Here is a 25,453-nt window from a genome sequence, read left to right as displayed (position 1 = left end):
TGTATAGATATCGAATACTGAATTTTCATATCTCGCATTTCTTTTCTCGTAGGTTGGCAGGTCTCGCATTAAGGCTGGTTCACAATAAAACGGAAAGGACAACGAAAACGAGAACGGAAATATTGTTAAAATAAATGTATTTACATTTGAGCAATATTTTAACAATATTTCCGTTCTCGTTTCCGTTCCCGGTTTATTGTGAACCAGCCTTTACATGCGCTCTACGATAATGAGACGTTAAGTTCTGTGTTTCGCAGATACGGCTGAAGGATTGGTCGCACTCTATATAATAGGGTAAAGTTGCCTAATTCCGTGATATGTTTCTTTCACTGAATGTCACGGGATTGGATATGTTGCTAGGAAGGTCACCGATGTCTCAAAAGTTGGTGAAAAATGCACTCTTTCAAGAAAGATATCTGACGTTACGGTCGAAGGGCAAAGCTTTGACCGACATTCAATTTAAAAAAAGTATCACAGGTTAAAAGTATCACGGAATTAGGCAACTTTACCCTACATACTTGGGAGACCGACCATAAGTCGGTGAAGGAAGAATGAGGGCATATTTTTTTGCTATGTTATTTCCAAAGATTTAATAGGCTACATTATATCCTATAATAATAATAATAATAATAATAATAATAATAATAATAATAATAATAATAATAATAATAATAATAATAATAATAATATAATAATAATAATTTATTGCTAGAACAAAGATAAGTTACATAAATTTTTACATACAAAAATCACCCTAGCATCCCCAGAAAGAGTACAGTACATACTCGTGCTCAGGAAGCATTCCACAAAATTTTAAGACATTTTATTAATTAATATAATTAATAACAAGTAATAAGAGAAAAAGAAAAACACAGATATTACAGTAATTGAAACTATTTTATATTTTCTCCCTAAACAATAATTTTTAAATTGATTTTTTAAAATAAGGAGTATTAGCAAATTGAATGTTTGGTAATTTAACTGTTATCTTATTATAGAACCTTGGACCGAAGTTGCTACTGTGATTATAAGGTACAGTTGTGGTACATTTAAGGTCTGTCAGGGATATGTTGTCTGATCTGTAAAATATAAAACGGTCAACTAATTCAAAACTACAGAAACGGTATTGGATAAGAAAAAAAAAATCGAACACTTCATGTTTTAACAAAGAAAAAGTTGGATGATATTACTGTACAACGTTCCCTTGAAAGTTTCTAAGTTAGCCCAGGAAGCAGAACCAGTTTTGAAAAGTGACAATGAAACAGAAAGTGCGATGAAAAGTGCAAACTGCAACGGGAAAAGTTGAAAAGTTGAATAGGCCCATGGTGCAGTCAGCTGACAGACGTTCCTTCTAAAAATATGAATTTGTTGCTGTAAGCCTGTAAGGCATTGTCTTCTTTTTGCATTATGGTGCCGTAAACAACAAGTTCGTTAAGAAACATCCAGGCTTTGCCCGAACGTGTCGAATTTTAAGCCGGGCCTTTCCGTTGTTTGCGCCTCTTGTCGCCTCTGCACCACAGTCTTACCCACTGGCGCAGGTAGCGGCGGTACTTGGTCAGCACAGTCCAATCCCGCGCCGCCCTGCTTGCGGAGTCTGGCGGCTCGTGCAGATCCACGACGGCGTAACTCATCCGCGGCACCGGCACCCCGATGTGCAGGGTCACCAACGCCCTTTCCACCAACCTCATCAGCTGTGAACAAGAGGACCGTACTACAGGGACATCATTTTATTTTTACTACAATTTTATTGTACCTTAGTTTTTAATGTACTTCACTCCCACCCCTTCTACTAATGAAGGTCAACCGTCCTCCACACAGATCCAAGACCGCATATACAGTCATAGTAGCCTTACGGTCACAGTAAACAGTACGTTCCAAAAATATGTTCGCGTTTTCCAGTGACGAAAGAGCTTTCAAAATTGCATCATTTTCGCACAGGTACTGTCGTCTATTTGCGTACGTCGCATTCCGGTTTTCCCCACCTGCTTCTATTCGCATCTCTGTAAAGGGTAGTGGCTGGGCTGTCTTAGCTCTTTTCTGAGAACATTAATTTCTGTTAGGAATTGAACGTCTACGTAATGTTATAAAACTGTTTAAAATAACTTAAATGAAAGGGCCTCGTTAAGTAATTAACTGTCACGTGATTTCCCCCCTTTCTACGATCCTGCGACATAATCACTTGGACGGACAGTAGATAGCATGTCTGAGTAATTTTGTCTTTTAGGATGGGGCAGAAGTGAAGATTGAATTTACAGTACGTAAGGTATTCTTTTATAGAGTAGGTACAGAATTATTTCAACATGAGTTACTAGTACGAAGGACGAAATTGGTAATTGGAATTACACACATTAGAACTGAATCCTATATCAAAATGAACTACCATCATTTTTTAAAATGTGTTTAAATATCCATATTATGATTATTTTTCAATTTAACTTCATTCTCTATAGTGTACGTTAATGTGCTATAGACATTATACACTGCATAATGAATATGTCCGCATGGACAGCTCAGTTCGTGAGTAAAAACACTTATTGTTAATACTGTACTGTATTTTGATTAAACAAAAACCTAATTAAAATTCTCAAACTCAAAAGCGTGATATTTCCTAGCTTACGTAAATGGATGAACTACTTTTCTTCCCTCCTATACCTAGTAAAGTGATTTGTTTTTACATTACGCCAGTATCATTGAACTCTATTCGTGGAAGGGAGTAGCAAACTGTGTTTTCGGTTCTTAACCATTGATCCAAAGGTATAGCCAGGTTAATATTAGAAATGTTAGTAAAAATAAAATAATGTCCCTGTAGAACTGAGACTAAAATATCAGATTAACTAATTTGATATAAGAATACAGTAACTCCCAGCGAACGTTCTCAGTATTTCTATATGGCCGTCCAGCAGGTCCCCGTCCCACTACCGCAACTGCTTGCATCCGCGAACTCACAACGTTTCGCCGCGCCGGATTGAAAATTTGACGTAGTATGTTATATTAATAACCAGGGGTGAGAATTTTATGTTTTAAAAGCATGACAAATATTAATCTCGGCCTAAATATTCTCATAAAATAAACTAAATATTTTCTTAAAAACAAAAATATTATCTTAAAGATTAAATTGATTAATTTAATATGCGAAATAACACTCGCATACATGGTATTAGTGTTTATAATTAATTTTACTTTAAATTTGTTGTACAAAATTGATTTTAAATAACTTTGTGATACAGTTATTATCATCTCCATATTATCTTCTCAGTCTTAGTATTCTGCCATTTAACATTAATTTAAAGCATAAAAAAGTATTTTCCACATGAAAAGATGTCACTGGACACACGGGATGTCATTTTATTTTTACTAACATTTCTAATATTAACATGGCTATACCTTTGGATTAACGGTTGAGACCGGGAAACACCGTTTGCTATCCCTGGCGTAAATTACAAACAAATCACTTTACTAGGTATAGGAGGGAAGAAAAGTAGTTCATCCATTTACGTAAACCAGGAAATATCGGGATTTTGAATTTGATAATTTTCATTAGGTTTTTGTTTAATCAAAATACAGCACAGTATTAACAATGGGTGTTTTTACTCACGAACTGAGTTATCCATGCTGACGTAATAATCATAATATGGATATTTTAACACATTTTTGAAAATGGTGGCCGTTCATTTTGACACAGAATTCAGTTCGTTTGTGCATATTATCGTACTATAGATTATTTTACCTAATTCCAATTATCAGTTTCGTCCTTCGTACTGGTAACTCATGTTGGAATAATTCTGTACCTACTCTATAAAAGAGTACCTTATGCATTGTAAATTCAATCTTCACTTCTGCCCATTCGAAAAGATAAATTTACTGAGACATGCTGTCTACTGTCCGTCCAAGTGGTTATGTCACGAAGTCGTAGTAAGAGGTAAAATCACATGACAGTTAATTACTTAATGAAGTCCTTTTATTTAAGTTAATTTTTAAACAGTTGTATAATATTACGTAAACGTCCAATTCCTAACAGAAATTAATGTTTTCAGAAAAGAGCTAAGACAGTTCAGCCACTGGCCTTTGCAGAGGGGCGAGCAGAAGCGGGTGGGGGAAACCGGGATGCGACGTAGGCAAACGGACGACAATACCTGTGCGAAAATATTGAAAGCTCTTTCGTCGCTGGAAAACGCGAACATATTTCTGGAACGTACTGTACTCAGTACTGTTTACTGTGACCGTACGACTTCGACTGCATATACGGTCTTGGTTCTGTGTGAAAGACGGGTGGAAGTTTACTAGTAGAAGTGAAGTATATTAAAAAACTCAGGTACAATAAAAATTGAAGTAAAAATAAAATGATGTCCCTGTATAATAAAGTAATTGCATATTATTTTCCGTTCAATTTCGTTATATACGGTATAAGACGTCGTTTCAATACTACCCGTGGTAAAGATTATGGGAGAAACAATTCGCTGCTTCTTAGGATTAGAGGTTAATATTAAACTAGTTAGATTTGTATCACAACTACATCTCTACCTACGGCAATTATCAATCTAATTCGTCGAGGTTAAGGTCATTATTGACATAGCCTTATGGCTTTTCCAAGACTTCTGCCTTATTCCTTGGACGTTCTCCCAGAGTTTTTCCGATTTTCTGAGAGTGTGTCCAGTCCATTATTTAACCATTACAGTATTAGTATATGTATTTAGAAATGCTACAATGCTTCTACATGTTTTAATTGGTTATATAACAACGCTGTATAAACTGAGGTTATTTGCCATCAATGGAATTGGTGGCAGTAATTATGAGGTGAGGTCGAAAATTCGTCATATGATTACCTGAGATTCGCCTTAGAGTTGGGGAAAATCTCGGAAAAAAACCAACGATATAATTGGTCCAAGCGGGAATGGAACACACGACCGAACGCAGTTCGGCATCAGCAGGCATACTCGTCTACCGCTACGCCGACGGGCCTTATGCGTGTTAATATATATTTTAATAGTCCACACCTATGGAATAACGGTCAGCGCGTCTGCCCGCGAAACCAGGTGGCCCGGGTTGAATCCCGGTCGGGGCAAGTTACCTGGTTGAGGTTTTTTCCGGGGTTTTCCCTCAACCCAATACGAACAAATGCTGGGTAACTTTCGGTGCTGGACCCCGGACTCATTTCACTGGCATTATCACCTTCATTTTCATTCAGACGCTAAATAACCTGAGATGTTGATACAGCGTCGTAAAATAACTCAATACATACATACATACATACATACATACATATACCTTAACATAATTACATCATAACGTTTCTAAACAGACATTATGTGCAGAATATAGTGCTTTGTAATGAACTAGTCACATTCAAATCCCAGAAAATCGCAAAAATTCTGGGAAGTCTTCCAAGGATCATGAGAGAGGCCTGGGAATTACATAAAGGCACGTCATACATGGTCAGTTTTTAACGCGCAAAGACATCTAAAAGAAATAATATGACAGTGAGAGAAAACAGGCCCATTTTAGGTGCCAGCTATACTTCACGTCCCGATGCTTAGTCATCAGGAACAGTCACTTGTTTCCGGAAGTGCATTTAAAAGACGCGTCTTTGCAAGGGATTTCGAGGTCTAAGTACTACTACTACTACTACTACTACTACTACTACTACTACTACTACTACTACTACTACTACTACTACTACTACTACTACTACTACTGCTACTGCTGCTCAGGGTGCGAATTAACGGGGGATGGGGGGATTTTCCCCTTTGTTGGAAAGTTATCTCCCTCTCAAATTCATATTATCATCACTGCAAGGCATAACTTCTATCCCCCCTCACAAAATATAATTGTTTTAATATAAGTTAAGTATACTTACTTTATAAAGTATAAAGTAAGCAAGGAAAATAATAATAATAATAATAATAATAATAATAATAATAATGTATTATCATCACCGGCAAGCTGACAATAATCAGTAACTTAAGAATTACACATCTTATTTTAAGCTGCTCATGGATATAATTATTATTATGATCAAGATGCAAGACAAGCAACTCAGTGCGACCAAGCGTTGAGCCGTATCGAATGAGGATAATAATAATGTTACGTAAGATATTCTCTGTCTAGGATTCTATCCCCCTCCTCTCATCAGAAATCTTAATTCGCACTCTGCTACTACTACTACTACTACTACTACTACTACTACTACTACTACTACTACTACTACTACTACTACTACTACTACTACTACTACTACTACTACTACTACTGGAGCATTATGAGAAAGAAAGGTTGACCCATGTAGACATATCCGAAAAGTGCTCTTTGGTTGAAATTTTCTTACGTTCATTTGAGTTAGACTGTGGATTCATTCTAGACTTTATTGGATAGTTAACTACGTAAATACATTACCTCATTCAGGTAACGTTTGGTGGAGATCATCATGTGTTCAAGGGCTGGCTCTTCATTTTCACCCCTCGCTATTTCATCCAATATGATCGCGTACTTTTGCAAGTCTCTATGCAGCTTGAGAATATAAACACCCGGCTACAACAATATAAGGAGACACAATATTTTAATTAAATAAGACATTTTTTTAACATTATGCGAACATTATGAACTTAACAGTTAGGCCTATTTTATGCCCATAGCACATCCTGTCTATAGGCATTAAACATGTAACACAGTAACAAGTATACATTTTCGTATACAGGCTGTTGTGTATTTAGAGTTAGAAGGAATTCGGTAAAAAGTTGTTTGTTTACCTCCAGTCCCAGAACCTTTTATAAATTGTGGACTGGACAAGGAAAACGGTATATGTGCCAAAATGACAACGTGTGGGAAAACACAAAAAACTGTATACTTGCAATTACTATTTAATTTTTTCAACATAAAGTGTCTCAACAACTAATTAAGTTCCCTGCAAACATATTGAGCTGTGAAACAACCCATTGCTGACAGTATTATGTAGTGTAACTGGCTCCCACATTATCAAAATCTGACAACGATATAAGTGCCGTGTATAATTTCCTTGAAAACGGTACAAACAGTCGAGTGATTTGTGAATATTAAAAGGCATAACATTAACAATTTGATTTGTAAACACAAACTGTTTGTTTTTCTTACTGGCACAGGTCCTTATAAAAACCATGGTACTTCGTGTCCATGAAATCTAGCATTGCCAGAAGGTCTTTTTCTCTGCTTTAAAGAATTCTTAGGAGTCAGCATAGCAAACATCTCCAGATTTGTAATAGACTGCAGTGTTCGTCCTCTTCTTAGAACCTGACATGTCTTCCACTGTTCAGAATCACTCAAGTTATTCCTGGTAAGGACCAATGTTGGATGATCACTCGAACCCAAGATACTTGCGTAATGCGCAATGTTAACGTAATTAGAGCCCTATCAGCTTCTGAAACCACACCCAAGAAGTCTTCAGATTTCATTGAAGTCACTTTGAATGGTTTTTTAATTCTGGCCGACCTTACAATGTCCTGCATCTCGTCAAGAACCATGGCTTTACAAACCCTCTCCCTTAGCAGTTGTGTATGGCTTCCCTTGCTGCCGTAGTTTCCTATTTTGTACACACTTCTTTGCCTTAGATACTTTTATAGTTGGTGGCCTGTTATTATCTATGATAAATGCTACAAAACCGCTACATTCACTGCAGATCAACACAGCGAGTAATCCTCCACAGAACATACACTAGGTGGCACTTGTATCGTTCATCAGGACTATACTACGGGACTTATATCAAGTGTCATCTAGAATGCACTCGTTTGACTATATGGAAGGATGTTTGGCGCATTTAATTTAAATTTGAAAGGCATATTTATTTATTTAAATCCACCACCAACAGAAGCAGGCTTCCAATTACAGGTGGCTTACACAGATACATACACAAAATACATAATAAGAAAAAAAAAAACAAAAAACAAAACAAACAACACAAACGAAAGAAAGAAAATACATAACGGTAATAGATGCTAGAATATAATATTGCAGTTAATATAGTGCCAAATGTCAATATAATGATGCAAAATTATTTAAAACTAGAGTGAAAACATTATAATAAACTTCTTCATAATTTAAATATTTAAGGAAATACAATTATTTTTAATATTGTATGAAATTTTTCAACTGTTAAACTGAAATCTAATTGAGAATCACAGTTTAAAGAAAGAGAGTTGTATTACACATAACAAACAATGGAGAGTTCATGAAGAAAACAGTTCTAGGAATAGGAATAACAAAAGGTTGCCTATGACGTAATTCTGTTTTTTTTACATTGAACTGAAGGAATTTAAGAAAATCGCAGTTATTCAATATACCGTTAACAGTCTTATAGAGTAAAATTTGACTATTTATTAATCTTCGAGATTTTAAAATTTTATAATTAAATTCAAAAAGTAACTGATTATATGAAATTTGCTTGTCATAAGACGACACGTGATGTTTGTTAAAATATAAATAACGTAAAAATCTTTTCTGTATCCTTTCTATTTGCATCTGATGGGACTGGAACTGAGGTGACCGTATTACAGACGCAAACTCTAGCTTACTCCTAACTAGAGTTTTATATAGAGTATCAATAGTATTTATATATTTTTTAATTCTTTTGTATTTCTGATTATAAAACCTAATTTTCTATATGCATCAATTACCACGTGATTTAAGTGCATTTTAAAACATAAGTTGTGTGTAAAATAAATACCCAAATCCTTAAATGATTCTACTCTAGGTAACTTCACACCATTAATTTCATACGAATTTTGAGTAACTGTCTTATTTTTAGAATACGTTATAAAGCAACATTTATTAAGATTTAACAGAAGAAAATTATTGATACTCCATCTATATAGTCTGTCCAAATCATGCTGTAGATCAAAAACGTCTTGTTGTTTGTCAATGGCTTTATACAATTTAACAGCATCAGCATATAGTAAACATTTAGAGTGCAAAATCTGTTTAGGTAAGTCATTGATATAAAGTAAAGAGAACAAGGGAGCAAGATTGGATCCTTGGGGTACACCTGAAGTTACTGTGAATAGTTTCGATTTTACTTGACTGAATGAAACACACTGCTGCCTGTTTGTAAAATATGATGTTATTAACTGTAAGTATGAAGAAGATAATCCAAAACTTGAAAGTTTATTAATTACAATTTTATGGTCAATTTTATCAAACGCTTTGGAAAAGTCAAGGTATATCACGTCTAAATTTCTGCGATTATGTAATGTATTAAATGCCTTTTGTGTAAAATTAATTACTATGACATTGGCGCTGCTACATATATCACATTCTATGACAAAAACAAAATTTGACCTCGGAGGCACTTATACCGTTTTCCATGTGTGCTCCTCAATTACGTATGCGTTTAACACTTTCATTTCATGCGTGTTGTGGCAGCAGGATACAGCGACGCGGTTAGTCACAGGTTTGATAATAACATCTTGAAATTAAGTTTCCGATACTTTAAGCATCGTTTTCTGTTTTTGCCTGTTATGATTAGATTTGTACATTCAGATTAAATGTAGCCTTATGATTCACGTGGTGCTGATGAATTACCATTTTAGTAGGTTTACTTTTAGGTCTATTAGCACATACGCCAATTGAGCTTCTCCGAAAGATTCACATTCCGAAATGGAGTCGGAAGTTTTGTGTACCGACAGCACAGCCATGACTCAATTTACTTAAGTGTTTATATCTGACTTTAGTTCTTACTAGAAGTGGCCTAATAAATCCAAGTTAAAGATTCTTAATAAGGAACTAGTCTGAATTAGTGCTGCTCAGCGGAGCGAATACTACTGATGGAGGAATAGAAGATTACGAATAAAGTTCTCCTCTGGTGATCTCCGTTATTACCGTATAGGGAGTATACGGAGGGATGCGGAGTTCCGGAGGGAAGCGACAATCGAAAGACGGAATTCTCAAGGACGACCGGCAGGCCTACCGACGAGTCTGGCGGTAGTTGTCAGTGAGATAAAATGGCACTGAAGCGGATATCCGACATATAAAAATTCTTTCATTCTGAGTACAGTAGCATGATTTTAGGCTTGACTGAAGTAGTAAGATTCTACTCTGCGCCTAAAGCGATGTTAAATGTAGCCTAGAGTAAGGTCCAAAGCCTTGTCCCCCCCCCTTATTTGTATGTTGATGTACATCTATTTTGAACATGTCATAGCAGATGTGTAACAATGGTTGATACTTTACGTTTCAGCTTATTTAGTAATAAAGAACATCAGTATGGCACCATCATTGTCGCGGCGCAAAATGATGCTGCGCCATGTCCTGTGTGAAATTTTCCGCAGCAAAGGCGGTGTGATTTTCCTGAATGCCTCCCTAACAGCTTGCTACAAATCTTTATTCGTCTGGTATCGATGTTTCGAGACATGCTGCTTAATTATTCCCCAAAGGGAAATCACACCGCCTTTGCAGCGGAAAATTTCACACAGGACATGGCGCCGGATCATTTTGTGCCGCGACAATGATGGCCCCATACTGATGTTCTGGATCACTAAGCAAGCTGGAACGTAAAGTATCAACCATTGTCAGACATCTGCTATGACATGTTCAAAATGAATGCACATCAACATAGAAACATGGGGGGGGGGGGACAAGACTTTTGGTCCTTACTGTACAAGGTACAGAATATGATATGTAAAAACTGGGCACATGAAAAGTGAGCTAAATTGCGACCAGGGCAGAAAAAGTACTTTTGTACAAAGCGTGTTCGGTTTTAAAGCATAAAATGATACTATAATCGTTAAAGTTAAGGTAATTTCACGTCTCATTAATTTATCAACTGAAACATGTGACTCATATAAGTGGTTCAATTTAAAAACTCCGAGTCCAATTTAGATCTTTCTCATATATTGGACCGAGTGAAGATTATTGCATTTTGCTTGATATTGTCTAAATTATTAGTTGTAACGTATTATAGTTTTATACGTATATTTGTAAAAGATCAACGTGTGATTTGTCAATATAGTGGAAATTTGACAAAGAATTAAAAAAAAAAAAAGATATAAAGAAAAAGGAATTGGTTCTTTTGGGAGACTCCACTAACATAATATTGTACCTGTATATGTAGAGCTTTCGTGTAAATTTGTTTAACATTAATGCCACACTACTTAAACCATACAATTCGAGAAGTCCACTGAACAACAAATTTTTACTTATTGTCTTGCTGCGAAAAAAAAATAGTTGAATATTATTAATATGTATGCCCTAAATCTGAATTTAAAATCCAAATTACCTCATCACGTACCATTTTCCGGGGAAAGTGCATTGATTTTTTTAATGAAAAATGTCTTTTTTAATTTCACTGATATACTGATAAAATTACAACAGACTAGAGATTGAAAATGGACCATAATACTTGAAAAATGTGCACTGGATACAAAAATGGTGTTACACACTTTAAAACACAAAAAAAACACAACAATAAAAATATTTCATCTGTATAATGAGAATACTCTCGGAATTTGAATTTACAATTTAAAAGGATTTTCTGGATGACTTCCGTTTATATCTAGATCCGGGACTATCTTTTACAATGAACCACCAATAGTCTGGGTTATGATCTTCCTTTATATCGCTTTTCCATTTCATATATTTCTTGATGAAATCTTTTCCCATGCTCGTCGCTTACCTCTCCAAGGTTAGGAGGAAAGAAATTCAAATGGAAATGTAATAAATGTGTTTTGAGAGACATATTACACCCATTTTCTCATATGCACTTAACATGGTTTCCACAAGTTCGATGTAGTTGTCTGCCCTAGAATTTCCGAGGAAATTTGAGCAAACATCTTTGAAAGCACGCCATACCACTTTTCTGTAACGGAAAGTTTTCCCTCAAACAGAGTCAGCTATAACTTTGGTAATTTGTGGACCGATTAAAATGCCCTCTTTTAATTTGCCTTCACTCAAAATGATAAAATTTCTTTTAAATACTAAACCACACCCTTGTTTGTTCACTGCGTAGATCTCACTTTGAACTGTCATGAAATTTACAGAATAAAAGGGGCCAATGTCGGTTTATTTATTAGAAGTACAAAAGAACATACCAACAACCATAAGAAACCGGAAATAGGTAATAAACTCATAAAATGCATTAAATTTTGTTTTGATTTACAACCCCAGCCCACGCCAGATGTTTTCTGGGAGAGCGCTTAATCGAAAAGTGAAATCATAAAATATCTTAAAAACCTTACGTGATACGAAGAAAAGAGCTGCATTTTCGGATTCAGCGCACACTAAACCTTAAGGGACACATTGTTTTAAGTCGGAGAAAAATTCTTGTTGTTCAGTGAATTTATAGATTACAAATAATAATTGTTATATAAGTAATACAGGGAACGTAAATTCATCTTATTTGACTGTATACTATTTATTTATTTAGATGCTTCTTTTGAATAATAGTTCAGGAAAATGGTAATATTATTTTAACAATATAAAGGAATTGTATTGTTGGGAAACGCGATGGAGGTGTAATGAGAAAGTATTTGTCACCTTCGCGATATTTATTTTTATATTGTATTATATTAGACCTGTTATTATGGCCCTTTTGTTAGATTGTACACAGTAGGCCTATGCCTTTAATTTTCATAGGTTTTGTATTCTGTACTTCTCGGAGACTGCCTTTCATGTCTTTCTTCATATAATACTCATTAGATTTGAACATAGTGGTTACATTTACGTTGAACACGGCTTCGTATCCTTGATCACTGAAAGTTACAATATCGTGACGTCACTCACCTGATGTTGTATTAATGTTAACCACTTAAGACTATGAACATCGCCTTTCCCAGGAATCCAACTGGGGACATAACCGCGACCTCCGGAGACAGTTTGTACCTGTCAAAGAAGAATTCCACTTTGAGTAAAAATATACTCGGCGCCTTGCATGCTTTAATTCGCATTGTAAGCGCCAGGCACTCGAGACTTGTGGTTTTAAAGCGTAAGAGATGTCTGCAGTAAAAGTGAATTACTTTGCATTAATATTACAGTAAGCTTGAGTATCTTGAAGCCAGACCGTAAAAATTGAATTGAGCACTGAATCGTTTTTATAGAATTTAAATTGCAGGATATGTCATTATAAATGGAAGAGGAAGTAATGGTGGGTTATTCAGAAGAGGTGTAACTTGGACATTTTCCATTGACGCTGATAAGTATATCATAAGAATGTCAAGAATGTGCTATCGTTAACCCCTACGATAGCCCAGTGATGGAGCGCGGATATATCTAGGTGAACTTGGGTTCGATCCTCGACGCTGATTGCAGTGATACTTGTGGTGGAGAAAATCGGAGGATGAGGATCTGTGTCGGAGTTCTTCCGTTTTCTTTAAAAATACATGTTGCATTCCATAATCTGCATTTCACCCTACTTCTTCATTGCACATAATTTCATTGAATACCTACAAATTATTTTCAGGATAATATGTATGGGCTTCTGTGATGCCGAGAGGAGACGTTAAGGTAGTTACTACTACATGTACGTACAACGGACACGACTTTGCCCGATTTTATAATTCTAGAAATAATTAAATAGAACGAAATATTATCAGAACGATAAATGATTGAATAAATAAGCATTTTAATTATCTAGGCTACACTATATCTTATTTAAAAATAAGATATTAGTTTAATAAAATAGCCTCTTACTTATGTGAAACAAAGAGAACAATAAAATAAAGTTATGAAGTTATGATACTTTCCATACTCTTATATTTCTCTGAATTCTTAACCCTGATCAAAAGTGAAGAGTGAAGAGCTGAATAAACTAAAATTAGACTTTTACGACGCCTTAGGAATGCTAATTTAAAAAAAGAATGAAAAACAAATATATTCGAAGGGACTAATAAATTTATACATCTCTAAATTAGCAAATACCTACCTATATTAACAATGACTGAAGTACGTATATCTAAACTGATGATGAATTAAGGTCCATTCACAATAAAAATTAAACGTAACCGTATCATAAACACAGGAGTTTACGGCCAGGTTATCAAATGGGATCATTCACAATGATTCACATAAACACTGACATTAACATTACCATTAGACGTTAACATGAAAATTTGCAAACTCCGAACTTTCATGCTTATTAATATTTGAAGAGAAAAATTCGCTCCGGCGCCGGGGATCGAACCCAGGTCCTTGGTTCTACGTACCAAGCGCTCTGACCACTGAGCTACGCCGAATTCAACCCACAGCCCCGGATCGAACTCTCCTCCTTCAATGTTTCCCTTTGTGGCCTGACTCCAAGTTAGGCATATATGTTGACGTATTTGTCCAATATCAACTGCCATTATGTATATATATATATATATATATATATATATATATATTTTTTCATGCTTATGCTTACGTGATTTGCAAACAGTACAAAATCGTGGAGCGCGGAAGTATACGACAGAATATGAGGAAATGATGTCGTTTTTATGTTTCCATGGTTACCAAGTATCTTTGCGGTTATGTTTATGTTCCCCTCGTGATGGCATGACTTCTTGATTTTACCGTAACGTTTACATTTTTAAGTTAACGCTTACGTTAAGTTTAATTTTCATTGTGAATGGGCCTTTAGACTTTTAGGGTGCTATTAATAGACATTTCGCTAGCCCGCGCTACGAGCGTGCTAAACAGGATTCATATCCTATCATATCGCTAACACTGATTTATGAATACGAAAAACGTTAGTTCGCTGATCATCCATCGAAAGCCCGCCATAAGAATGTCTATGAATAGGGCCCTTGGAGATAGGCCTATGTGAGTAGCAGAAATTCAGACAAGCCAAGAAAAGATGACTGGAACAGTTTTAAAACACACTTGCTTCATGAGATCGGAACAAGCTTAAAAGCTTAATATATTATTATTATTATTATTATCATTATTATTATTATTACTATTATTATTATTATTATTATTATTATTTAATTTACACATAACACAGTGTCAAGTTTTATATTGTTTGTAACACATTAAACCATAGCAGGAAATAATAATTTTATGTTTGACAAGGATATTTATATTCTTTCTGAGTACGTACTGTCTTACTTGTCTCTATTTATATCACGTAATTTTCTGTTTACTCACAGCTGACTGTTCGTTTTGAGCTCTCTTAGTGTAAATAACGCAAGAGCCCTCTCGTCACCTGTTGTACGAGAGTGTGAGCAGGTGATTCCGTTTCTAATTAACATGTTGAAACGTGAGGGAGTTTCCTCTCCTTTAAAGGAATTCTCACTGTCACGCTTAATGAGTGAATGATTCACATCTAGCGTGGCCGGTCTGTAGTTCGAAGACTGAGGTTCGGACCCTTGCATGTTTAAGAAATTAGATAGTCACATATATGATGTAACAGACACAAAGCATAATGTTGTGTTTCCCATTGTACGTACACGGAGGAGGCGGGCGAAAGTTATTCTGCATGTAGAAAATTTAGCTAAGTCATTAGTTCACACAATCGCTCGAATGCAGCCGTAGAGATGACAAATGCTCGAAACGGTTACCTGATATCACAGAATATCTCCGAATACCAATAGAACGCCACTTATATGGTTCCGATTGGCACCTTGAACACTTTTCGGTTGCTAGCGAGTCTCGCTGCAAGGCGTGCTTTTTTCAGCACCGAGAACATTACCGGATTTCATCAGACAGAATCGATAATATGGTTGGTAATCACCGTTAACTTCTACATCTCACCCTGAAACCATTTTTTTATACAGGATTCCACACTTTTGGAGTAACGGTTAGCGCGTCTAGCCTCAAAATCAGGTGGCTCGGGTTCGATTCCCGGTTGGGGCAAGTTACATTGTTGACGTTTTTCCGGAGTTTTCCCTCAACCCAATATGAGCAAATGCTGGATAACTCATTTCACCGGCATTATCACCTTCATCTCATTCAGACGCTAAATAACCTAAGATGTTGATAAAGCGTCGTAAAATAACCTACTAAAATAAACAAATATACAGAGCTCTTACAAAAGACCTTTCCGGTTTCGAACACGTGTAATTTATATTCTATGAATCTGAGGTGCATGAAAATAGCACCAATGGAAGGAGAAACTCAAAAAGTTTGTGGTGACATTGATTTCCTAGGTGGTAACACTGCCTCATAATAAGGCATATAAACTAATTTGTTTATTTGTATTTTAATGTACCGAAGTACATATGATATTTCCATGCAGATATTCTGCGTCATCATACGATGAAAGAGTAATAGAACGGAAAAAATTCTCTCCGGCGCCGGGATTTGAACCCAGGTTTTCAGCTCTACGTGCTGATGCTTCATCCACTAAGCCACACCGGATACCCATCCCGGCGCCAGACAGAATCGTCTCAGATTAAGTCCCAACTCTTGGGTTCCTTCTAGTGGCCGCCTTCTGCGCTACGTCATAGATGTCTATGAACGTAGGACTAAAGTCCACACATGTGCTGAGGTGCACTCGTTATGAGTGACTAGTTGGCCGGGATCCGACGGAATAAGCGCCGTCTTAAATCACGAAGTGATTTACGCATATCATATATATTATTTTAATGTACCGAAGTACATATGATATTTCAATGGAGATATTCTGCGTCATCATACGATGAAGGAGTGATTTAAGACGGCGCTTATTCCGCCGGATCCCGGCCAACTAGTCACTCATAACGAGTGCACCTCAGCCCATGTGTGGATTTTAGTCCTACGTTCATAGACATCTATGACGTAGTGCACAGGGCGGCCACTAGAGGGAACCCAAGAGTTGGAACTTAATCTGAGACGATTCTGTCTGGCGCCGGGATGGGTATCCGGTGTGGCTTAGTGGATAAAGCATCAGCAAGTAGAGCTGAAAACCCGGGTTTAAATCCCGGCGCCGGAGAGGATTTTTCTCCGTTCCATTACTCTTTCATCGTATAATTTGTTTATTGTTGAGGCGGAATGGCTGCTATAGAGAATAGAAACACTTTTTGTGTGATTAATTTTCATATGAACCATTCGGTTATTAACGTGCAACGGCATTACCGAACAAAGTTTGGTACAGATCCACTCAATGGGCCTAGAATCCGTAAATGATACACTGATTTTAAGGCAAGATTCTTTGGAAACAATTGCGATTTCATCCGTACCGGCTGCAGTTGCCGCAAGCCCTAAACCAGAGGACAAATTGCTATGAATAAATTTAATTACTTAAAACGATGATGAATTTATTCGTTCCGTAGTGTTTTCTGACGAAGCCACTTTTCATCTTTCTGGTAAGGTAAACCGACATAACCTATGTGGAACTTGACTATAGGCTTGATGCGTGTCTTGTTACCAAGGGGGACACATTGAATATCTTTAAGGTAAGGAATTAAACTTTTCGAGTTTCTCTTTCCGTAGGTACTATTTTCATGCATCTTGGATCCATAGAATGTAAATTACATGTGTTAGAAACCGGAAAGGTGTTTTGTAGGAGCCCTATATTGTGAAACGAGGAAGACGAGTAGAATGAACTGGAGAATGTTGATGGGGTGAGAAAACTGGAGAATCTCGAAAAGAACTCCCATTCTCAGAATTTATTCACCAAACTTGTCATTCCACTTAAAGTCGGGGATGTTGGCTGAATAAATAACGTGCATTGGGACTCAGCTACCTAAGAAACAATTGCTCGCTATTGTCGATAGCGATGAGAGCGAAGAAAATAGTTTCTGTTTCTGTTGCACTGGTATTATTAAGCTAACTGATATGTGTTTGTTGTTAATTAATTCTCTGTTTCGATATGTTATGGCAGGCATGTCAATTGATGCCCACAGGAGCAAGCGCGCGCTTTAGAGCCCAGGAGAGCCTGAGCGCTTTACAGCGGAAAGGAAAGAGACAGACGAAAGAGGTAGTATATGCCGCTTGGTCGAGCTATATTCAGGGGTGGCCAGCACTGATTCAATAGATAAAGGGAAGACAACGTATTAAAACTGTATCCATGTTAATTTTTAGATTTGCATGAGAAGTATATGTGCATTATAAGAATGTAAGTTTTAATTTTAATGCTAATTTTTCACAAGTTTGATTTTTTTATTCAAAAAGAATATTTTCTCAACTTTTCGTATAGAAAAGTGAAATTTTCAGGTAGCTATAGGCCTATTTATTTAGTAGCCTTACAGAATGTTTTCGTAAATCCAATATACCGTATATACGTATTACTGAAGATAGTGTATTGAAAATTTTGAAAATATTCGCATGGAAATTGTTTGTGAGGAAATGAATTAACAAAGCAACTACTGTTACATCATAAGCAAAAGATACGTGCCCATGTGTTGTAAAAATGTCAGCTCTACCGATAGCTTCAGCAGGTTTAGAGAAAATAATTTAATATTCTGATGTTAGGAAGTTGCTTACAAATATCACCTTAAAAGCATAATGCGATAAGAGTTTTGTTATGTAATATTAGTTACACTTAAAACAGATACAGTACCTAGGTAACTTTGCTTTGTATTGTAATATTGTTTTGATTAGTTTATTGATTACTTTTGTAAGGCTAAAGATACCATCAATATAAATTCCAACTTATCATGTCATACTCAATCTGTTTCTTTGGAATATCACTTTCTTCATGAATGATGTGTTTCATCCACGTAATACAGTATAGGCCTAATATTATACTACTATGGAATTTAAGTGAATATTCCTTCTTAACTCTCTATTATGTTATTGAGATTTAAAACACAAGTGCAATTTTTAAGAAATCAGTGTTAGTACTTTTGTTTTACAGACAATATAGATAATATTAAACAGAGAGAAGCCATATAAAAATGACGACATAAAATTTCACGTTCCGTTTGAAGTTTGAGAACCACTGTTTTCTTAATCCAACAGGTTGCTTATTCCTCTTTCCATACTTAGCGCTTGCTGTCCGCGCACGACGTCAAGGTCAGAAAAATGCGCTTGCTTTGACATCACTGTGTTATGGTATGTATGGAGCGTTCATCTCGACTCTCAGTTGGGAACACGCGCATCAGATATGTTTGCGTCCGATGGCCCAGATATATTCCGCGTCATACTATGCTAAGGATAGAGCAAATACGTGTTTAGTTGCTTACTTCTCTGTTTATTTCCAGCTTACACCCTGATAAGTTGATAGCTTCCTTGTGAAATGCAAATCTAATGCCCGGTTTCTCAACGTGAGATATCGTCATGTATGTCTACCGGATGAACAAGATGTTTTTGCGTTGCACGAACATGAGATAGTCCTGTTGTTTCGAGAAGTGTCTGCTAACTTAAAATAACATTGTGAATGAGAGTTTCGTACCTAGTTCACTAAACTGGTAACGCTATGTGACGTCATTGGTGAACGAGCCAATCAGAACCATTCACCTCACGTTATCTCAATAAGCGGAGCGCCTGTCTCTAGGCGGATAACGTGGACGTGAACGAAGTTTACCGTAGGCATAATTCGGTGTTAAAACATGGCATCTCATTTGGGATTTACCATTGTGGACGATAGGCCTATTCATCGACTTACAAGGACACCTTCAAAAATCTGCCATGTTGTGGATTGTATTCAATTTTCGTATAAAGGAAGATGCTAGAATGAAAGAGCGAATACCAAAAAAATTGGCTCATTATGTGTACTACAAAGTCCTCAGAAGGTAGTGTAAAAATATTGAAAATCGCTTGAGTAGCCCAGTGGCTGTACTCCGAGCTTTCCGAGACCTCAAGCTCTCCCTCTCTTCCTGTGTGGAGCTATAGAGGATAGCTTATCGTATCAGACACCCTGCAAGCAAAAGCATGCATTTGAAGTATTTGTTTCAGCCGGTATAAGATTCCACATTGTCGCATACTGATGCAGACCTTTGCGTGTTTTATTGTGTCCTCAGTATCATTGAATTCATTAAATGTTCTTCGACTTGCTATGAACTATTTTCGTGAGAGACATATTAAAAAGAAACGGCTTTTTATTGACCATCTATGCAGTTAACAACTTGTTCTCTTTATGGACAACTGCGTTTCGGAATAGTATATCCCATCTCCAGTGTTCCTATTGATATTAATTACATTGTATCAGGTCCATGACGTCACAATATGTCAATACATAGTGTAAAGTCTGTAGATTATGATTATATAGCCTAATCGGTTTTGTTACAATGTTGAAATTGAAATTATAGCAATGTGTTGCTCATGACCAGGCTTCAGTCCAGGGTACTGAAACGCATGAAGTTACGAACACACGGACGACTGTATTATGAAGATCGAGAGGAATGGAGATAGAGCGCGCAGTTACTCCTTGCCTGAACATGTAAACATTCAGTCACAGTAGGACACAAAATAAATGTTCACATGCTTAACATACTTAAAAAATATGCGAGTAAAATAATCATTTTCTGTGTGACAGAAGAAAAGGAAAAGTACACAATGCATAAAATAATTTTCTTCATAATTCATTCGGATTACGAAGCACATTCGCAGTGCATCAAAAGAAAAGCATCTCCGATTTTTACTAAATATATATATTTTTTCAAGAAACGCTTTGAAATACTTTATTTTCGACCTTGTTGAATGGGATATTGGCATGTACCAGCATTATACACAAAAGTCAATGAATTCTTTTTTAATTTTCTATATCTGATTTTGATGTTGAAGGCCTCTCTTGATTGTGTAATTTAATATTTTCTATGTTCCTTTTACTATTACAGTGTTTTTCAAAGAATAGAGTCTGTCATACTTTTTTGCACAATTTTTAAAATGCATTTTTCCTTTGTTAATAAAATATTCCTTTCCGAACTTCTTTATAAGTTCGTTTTGAAGGAAACGCTTGGTGCTCTTAATTTTCCACATGTTCCTCAGTACTGTGAATTATAAAACAGCGAAATTATCACTAACACAAATATAGATACATAAATATTTAAATAAAGAAATAAATAAATTAAATAAGATAAAATATACTTCTTTAGTCGCAGGATTTCAAGTACGCATAATGAACCATGTCAAGCTGCAATAAAAAAGATGGTAATGTACTTTGTTACGAGACCAACTGTACTCTAGCAGTGCCACCCCACTCCACGGGTGGTGACGTCATTTATACTCCGTGTATTCCAAACTTCAGTCTTGTGACTGTGACCCTAGACCGAGGCTTGCTCATGACTTTCAGTACGACCTTCTGTATTATTACTTTTTAAAATCCATCGCTCTCGAACGGCTTTGAAATAGCCAACCTTGGATTCAACTGTTATTATGATAACCACTAGACTGCCGAGGACAACTGCCGATGATATTTGGTCTATTTGTACACATGTATTATGACGAGATTTTATGTCGTTTCATTGCACTCAAGGCGTAGCCGACTGATATAGTTGACAGAAAACATATTTATAGCTGGTTGCTCCGCTTGTCTAGATGATTCTGCAACAACCTACAATTGTATTCCAATTTGCACCGGTGTGCAATATTTACTTACCCCTTTAAAGATGGCGTCATAATGCTGATGCTCGTGATGACGCAAGGTGATGTCGATCTGACGTGCGACGTCCTTCCATGTCTTCCGTAACAATCGGCTCCATGTCATTGACACCGGAACTGTCCGTGTGGAAGAGGCGCTCGGAAGTGCCGTAACGATTACCGCGCAGAGGAAGGGGATGGTGTGCCTCACTGTGAAGACGGTACACAAAATGAGTACTCATTATTGCCACCAGTGGTGAAACTAAGGTGTAAATACTAAGTCGGGGGGGGGGGTAAAATCTTAAGAGATGTTTCTCCGCTTTTATATCAATTTTTTTTTGTGACACACAAACAGAATACAGGTATAACAGTCCACACCTGTGGAGTAACGGTTAGCGCGTCTAGCCGTGAAACCAGGTGGCCCGGGTTCGATTCCCGGTCTGGGCAATTTACCTGGTTGAGGTTTTTTCCGGGATTTTCCCTCAACCCAATATGAGCAAATGCTGGGTAACTTTCGGTGCTAGACTCCGGACTCATTTCACCGCCGTTATCATCTTCTGCTCATTCAGACGCTAAATAACCTAAGATGTTGATAAAGCGTCGTAAAATAACCTACTGAAATAGAATAAGAAATACAGGTATAAGTGGAGTAACGGTCAGCGCGTCTGGCTGCGAAACCAGGTGGCCCGGGTTCGAATCCCGGTCGGGGCAAGTTACCTGGTTGAGGTTTTTTCCGGGGTTTTCCCTCAACCCAATACGAGCAAATGCTGGGTAACTTTCGATGCTGGACCCCGGACTCATTTCACCCGCGTTATCACCTTCATGTCATTCAGACGCTAAATAACCTAGATGTTGATACAGCGTCGTAAAATAACCCAATAAAATAAATAAAATACAGGTATAACAATAAAACTTACTTGTCTCAGAGCACCCTTTCAGCGAAGGTTATTTCTTATACCATGAAAATTGAGGAGAGGTGTCACTAAATTGAATTTTAAGGGATATACATTAGAGATGAACAAAACTAACTCCGTTCTCGCTCCCTGTGTTAGCTGCATTTGTCTTTCGAATCTCGGCTCGTCATTCTCGCTGCACTTCGAGTCTCGCTCATAATTCTCGAAATAGTATTTGGAGACGTGGAAAGAATTAGTAACTTTGAATAACATACATAATTGAAATAAATAACATAAATGTTTAAATGAGACAAAAAGACAAAACAGAACAGTATTTTAGTTATCAAAATGTTCTGGTTCTATTAATGATATTACCTATGCTTATATAAATAGAAAAAAAAGCAATTCCCAAATAAATTTGGATTTCAAAGAAACATAAAGCATAACGTTAATATCTTTTTACTTGAGATTGCACACTTGATGTTAAACATATGAAAAGAAAAATTTCTAGCCTTTTAATAAGGCCTAGTAATTCTAATTAAATAAAGACTGGGGAACGGATTATTATACACTGAAAGGTAGAGATGTTTCAAATAGGCTACTTGATTGTTTATACATATATAACAGTTGCCAAAGTAGATAAAAGTTCAGTCAGATATAAACAACTGTGGCGATTGAAGGCTGCTTGATTTCGGGAGATGATCAGTATCGAGTCTCGGAAGACTCTGTAATCTTTACGTCAAGAACGCGACGTATGCAACACTGTCGTGCGGGTTTTCGGCTTTGCTGGTGCTGTTAGTCTCGCTTTCTCGATCGTTGTTCATCTCTAGTATACATTGTCTCCCAAAAGTAAACTTCTTTGCACCCTTCCCATTTAAAAAGGCATTCTTCTCTTGCATCACTGGAATGTTGTGCTATAATGTACTGACCCTGGCCATCTATTACAATTTCTGTATGCGGAGCTTTGCATATGAATTTTTTTAATATTGAATGAAAAATAGGATCATCTATTGCAGAATGTTTTGGCCATATTACTGCCAGGAGATACGATTCGAACACGTACACAGTCTATCGTTGTTAATGATGACAGGAAATTTAGCTATAGGCCTATTATAAAAATAATGACTGTGTTGTGATCGTATTGTTGATAGTATGTCTGATACTTCATTCACATATCTAGACAACACAGCTTTTGATACCAATTATTATTTCAAAACTTTCTCTAACATGAAATCTTAAAACGAGAAGAATCTGTTGAAGAGGCGTTAAGTGGGTGATTCCTATCTGTTGTATTCTAACCTATATTCAGTTCCTTCTAGAATATTCTTACTACTTATTTCCTTAACGTGTAGCTTCAGTGAAATTGTTTATCACTTAAATTTTCAAAATGATTATTTCGAGTGTTATTACCACATTAAGTACGCCATTATGTTGAAATTATAAATAAAGAATTTCAGCATAGAATACGTCCGCCATGTTGTTGACTTTTTAACGCATCGTTGCTGTTTTAACGCGACGAATAGGTCATAATAAATAGGACAATAGAATTTTTATGTACTTATCTTAAACTACATATGGTGTTAATATTGAAATTTCTAAAAAAGATAAAACAATTTCTCCTGTATCTCCTTAAAATGTCCTTGCTGCATATAGATTTAATTTGTCGTTAGGGATATGAGTTAGTTGCGACAAATCTGGCCCAAGGAGGTTTAAAAACTTATAAATCACTCTTATATTGTCCGATATTCATCTACGATCTTTGAAGCATTATAAATTCTATCTGTTGCTCTTCAAGCCGGAGATGTCCTCTACTCAGATAATCTGTTCCATAAACTGAGAAGTGAATGAACGATAAATAATCGAGATTGCAGTTTACATTACAGAAGTGTCTTTTGAAATTCCCTTTCATGTACAGTTGTGTTCTAGAACACTCCAATCACATCGAGTCTTTATTGTTCTCTTCATTTAAACATTTAGAATTATATTAGTGTGTTTCTATGCATGATAATTTAACACATAGGATATAACGATATATTTAATATGCAGACTTCTTAATGAAAAAAAAAAAGTTTGTTTTCTTTTGTGGCTCAAGCAGTGAAGCCAGTGGACTCAGGTTCGGTGTATCCTAATTCTAATAGCCGGGATGACAGAGAGAGAGAGAGAGAGAGAGAGAGAGAGGGAGGGAGGGAGGGAGGGAGGGAGAGAAAGAAAGAGAGAGAGCGCGCGAACAGAAACACCGGTAGAGAGAGGGAGGTATTGATAGACAGAGAGTGTGAGAGTGAGATTGAGGAAAATAGTGAGAGTGAGCTTGAAAGAGGCAGAGCTTGAGATAAAAAGAGAGAGATATTTTGTCTCAAGAAATTACTTCTGTTAATACTTAGGCCTAAAAACTCTTTACATTAATTTCGCGATTTTTTCTAGTTGTGTAGATAAGATTCTATGATTCATTTATGTATGTATGTATGTATGTATGTATGTATGTATGTATGTATGTATGTATGTTTATGTATTATGTGTATGTATGTTTATGTATGTATGTAATGTATGCCTATGTATGTATGTATGTATGTATGTATGTATGTACGCCGCTTTTCTCTTCCTCCATGATCACGCTAAAATATTTTCAAAATTGCATAAAACTCTATAAAAACCTATATAATAAGTAACAACTTTCTCAATCTATTGCAGAAAGATAGGCTACTATTGGTCAGAGAGAAGAAACCTCACCCTTCTCGTGCAGTTTCGCACATAGGCTACTTTGCGAACCGCCCATGTTACATGAACACGTATAGCAATGTTACCATCAGTTTGTCTTTATTTATATGGATATCTTATAAAAATCACAAAAGGTCACAGACTTGTATCTTTAACTCTCTTCCCTACTCAGCTCTCAAAAGGACTGTATTAAATTTAGTGCTTTCCAAGTCACTAACAAATACACTTTCAAATGATTGAAATTGCAACATAGTAGGCCTAAGTACTTACTTGTTTGTTCCTCACGCTTCACTGCTTCGTCTGATTGATATTTGTAAGTTACTATTAAACATTAAAATTATTTGCTTCATTTCTCACAGTTACTGATGTAGAAACCTTTCAATGAAAGTACTTGCTATTGCACAGAGTTACTGCGACAATTTATGTACACTGATACAGAAGCGTCATTGACTCGTCTTTTACGTACGGCTGGAAGG

The 25,453-nt window shown here is 36.3% G+C and overlaps 1 protein-coding gene across 2 annotated transcripts; it reads right to left on the bottom strand.

The window, feature by feature from the left end:
- Window positions 1-688: 688 nt before the first annotated feature.
- LOC138697147 (uncharacterized) lies at window positions 689-25,453 on the bottom strand. Of its 2 annotated transcripts, XM_069822723.1 has the most exons (5): window positions 25,248-25,453; window positions 21,389-21,579; window positions 12,736-12,834; window positions 6,391-6,525; window positions 689-1,691 (listed from the first exon to the last, which is right to left on the bottom strand). In XM_069822723.1, coding segments are annotated over exons 1-5 (648 nt in total). In that variant the 5' UTR covers window positions 25,249-25,453; the 3' UTR covers window positions 689-1,469. The 2 variants fall into 2 exon arrangements, with proteins under 2 accessions (XP_069678824.1, XP_069678825.1); XM_069822724.1 differs by lacking the exon at window positions 12,736-12,834.

Source organism: Periplaneta americana, chromosome 3 (assembly GCF_040183065.1).
Source record: "Periplaneta americana isolate PAMFEO1 chromosome 3, P.americana_PAMFEO1_priV1, whole genome shotgun sequence".
Taxonomy (NCBI): domain Eukaryota; kingdom Metazoa; phylum Arthropoda; class Insecta; order Blattodea; family Blattidae; genus Periplaneta; species Periplaneta americana.
Note: the sequence above shows the minus strand (reverse complement) of the source record. Positions and strands in the feature narration are given on the sequence as shown.

What these genes read in the sequence shown, in the direction of transcription:
- LOC138697147 (XM_069822723.1), bottom strand. An exon ending in TAACATTAATACAACATCAG is followed by an intron (nt 6,526 to 12,735) that starts GTGAGTGACGTC and finishes ATATTGTTGTAG; the next exon opens with CCGGGTGTTTATATTCTCAA. An exon ending in CCAAACGTTACCTGAATGAG is followed by an intron (nt 1,692 to 6,390) that starts GTAATGTATTTA and finishes TCTTGTTCACAG; the next exon opens with CTGATGAGGTTGGTGGAAAG.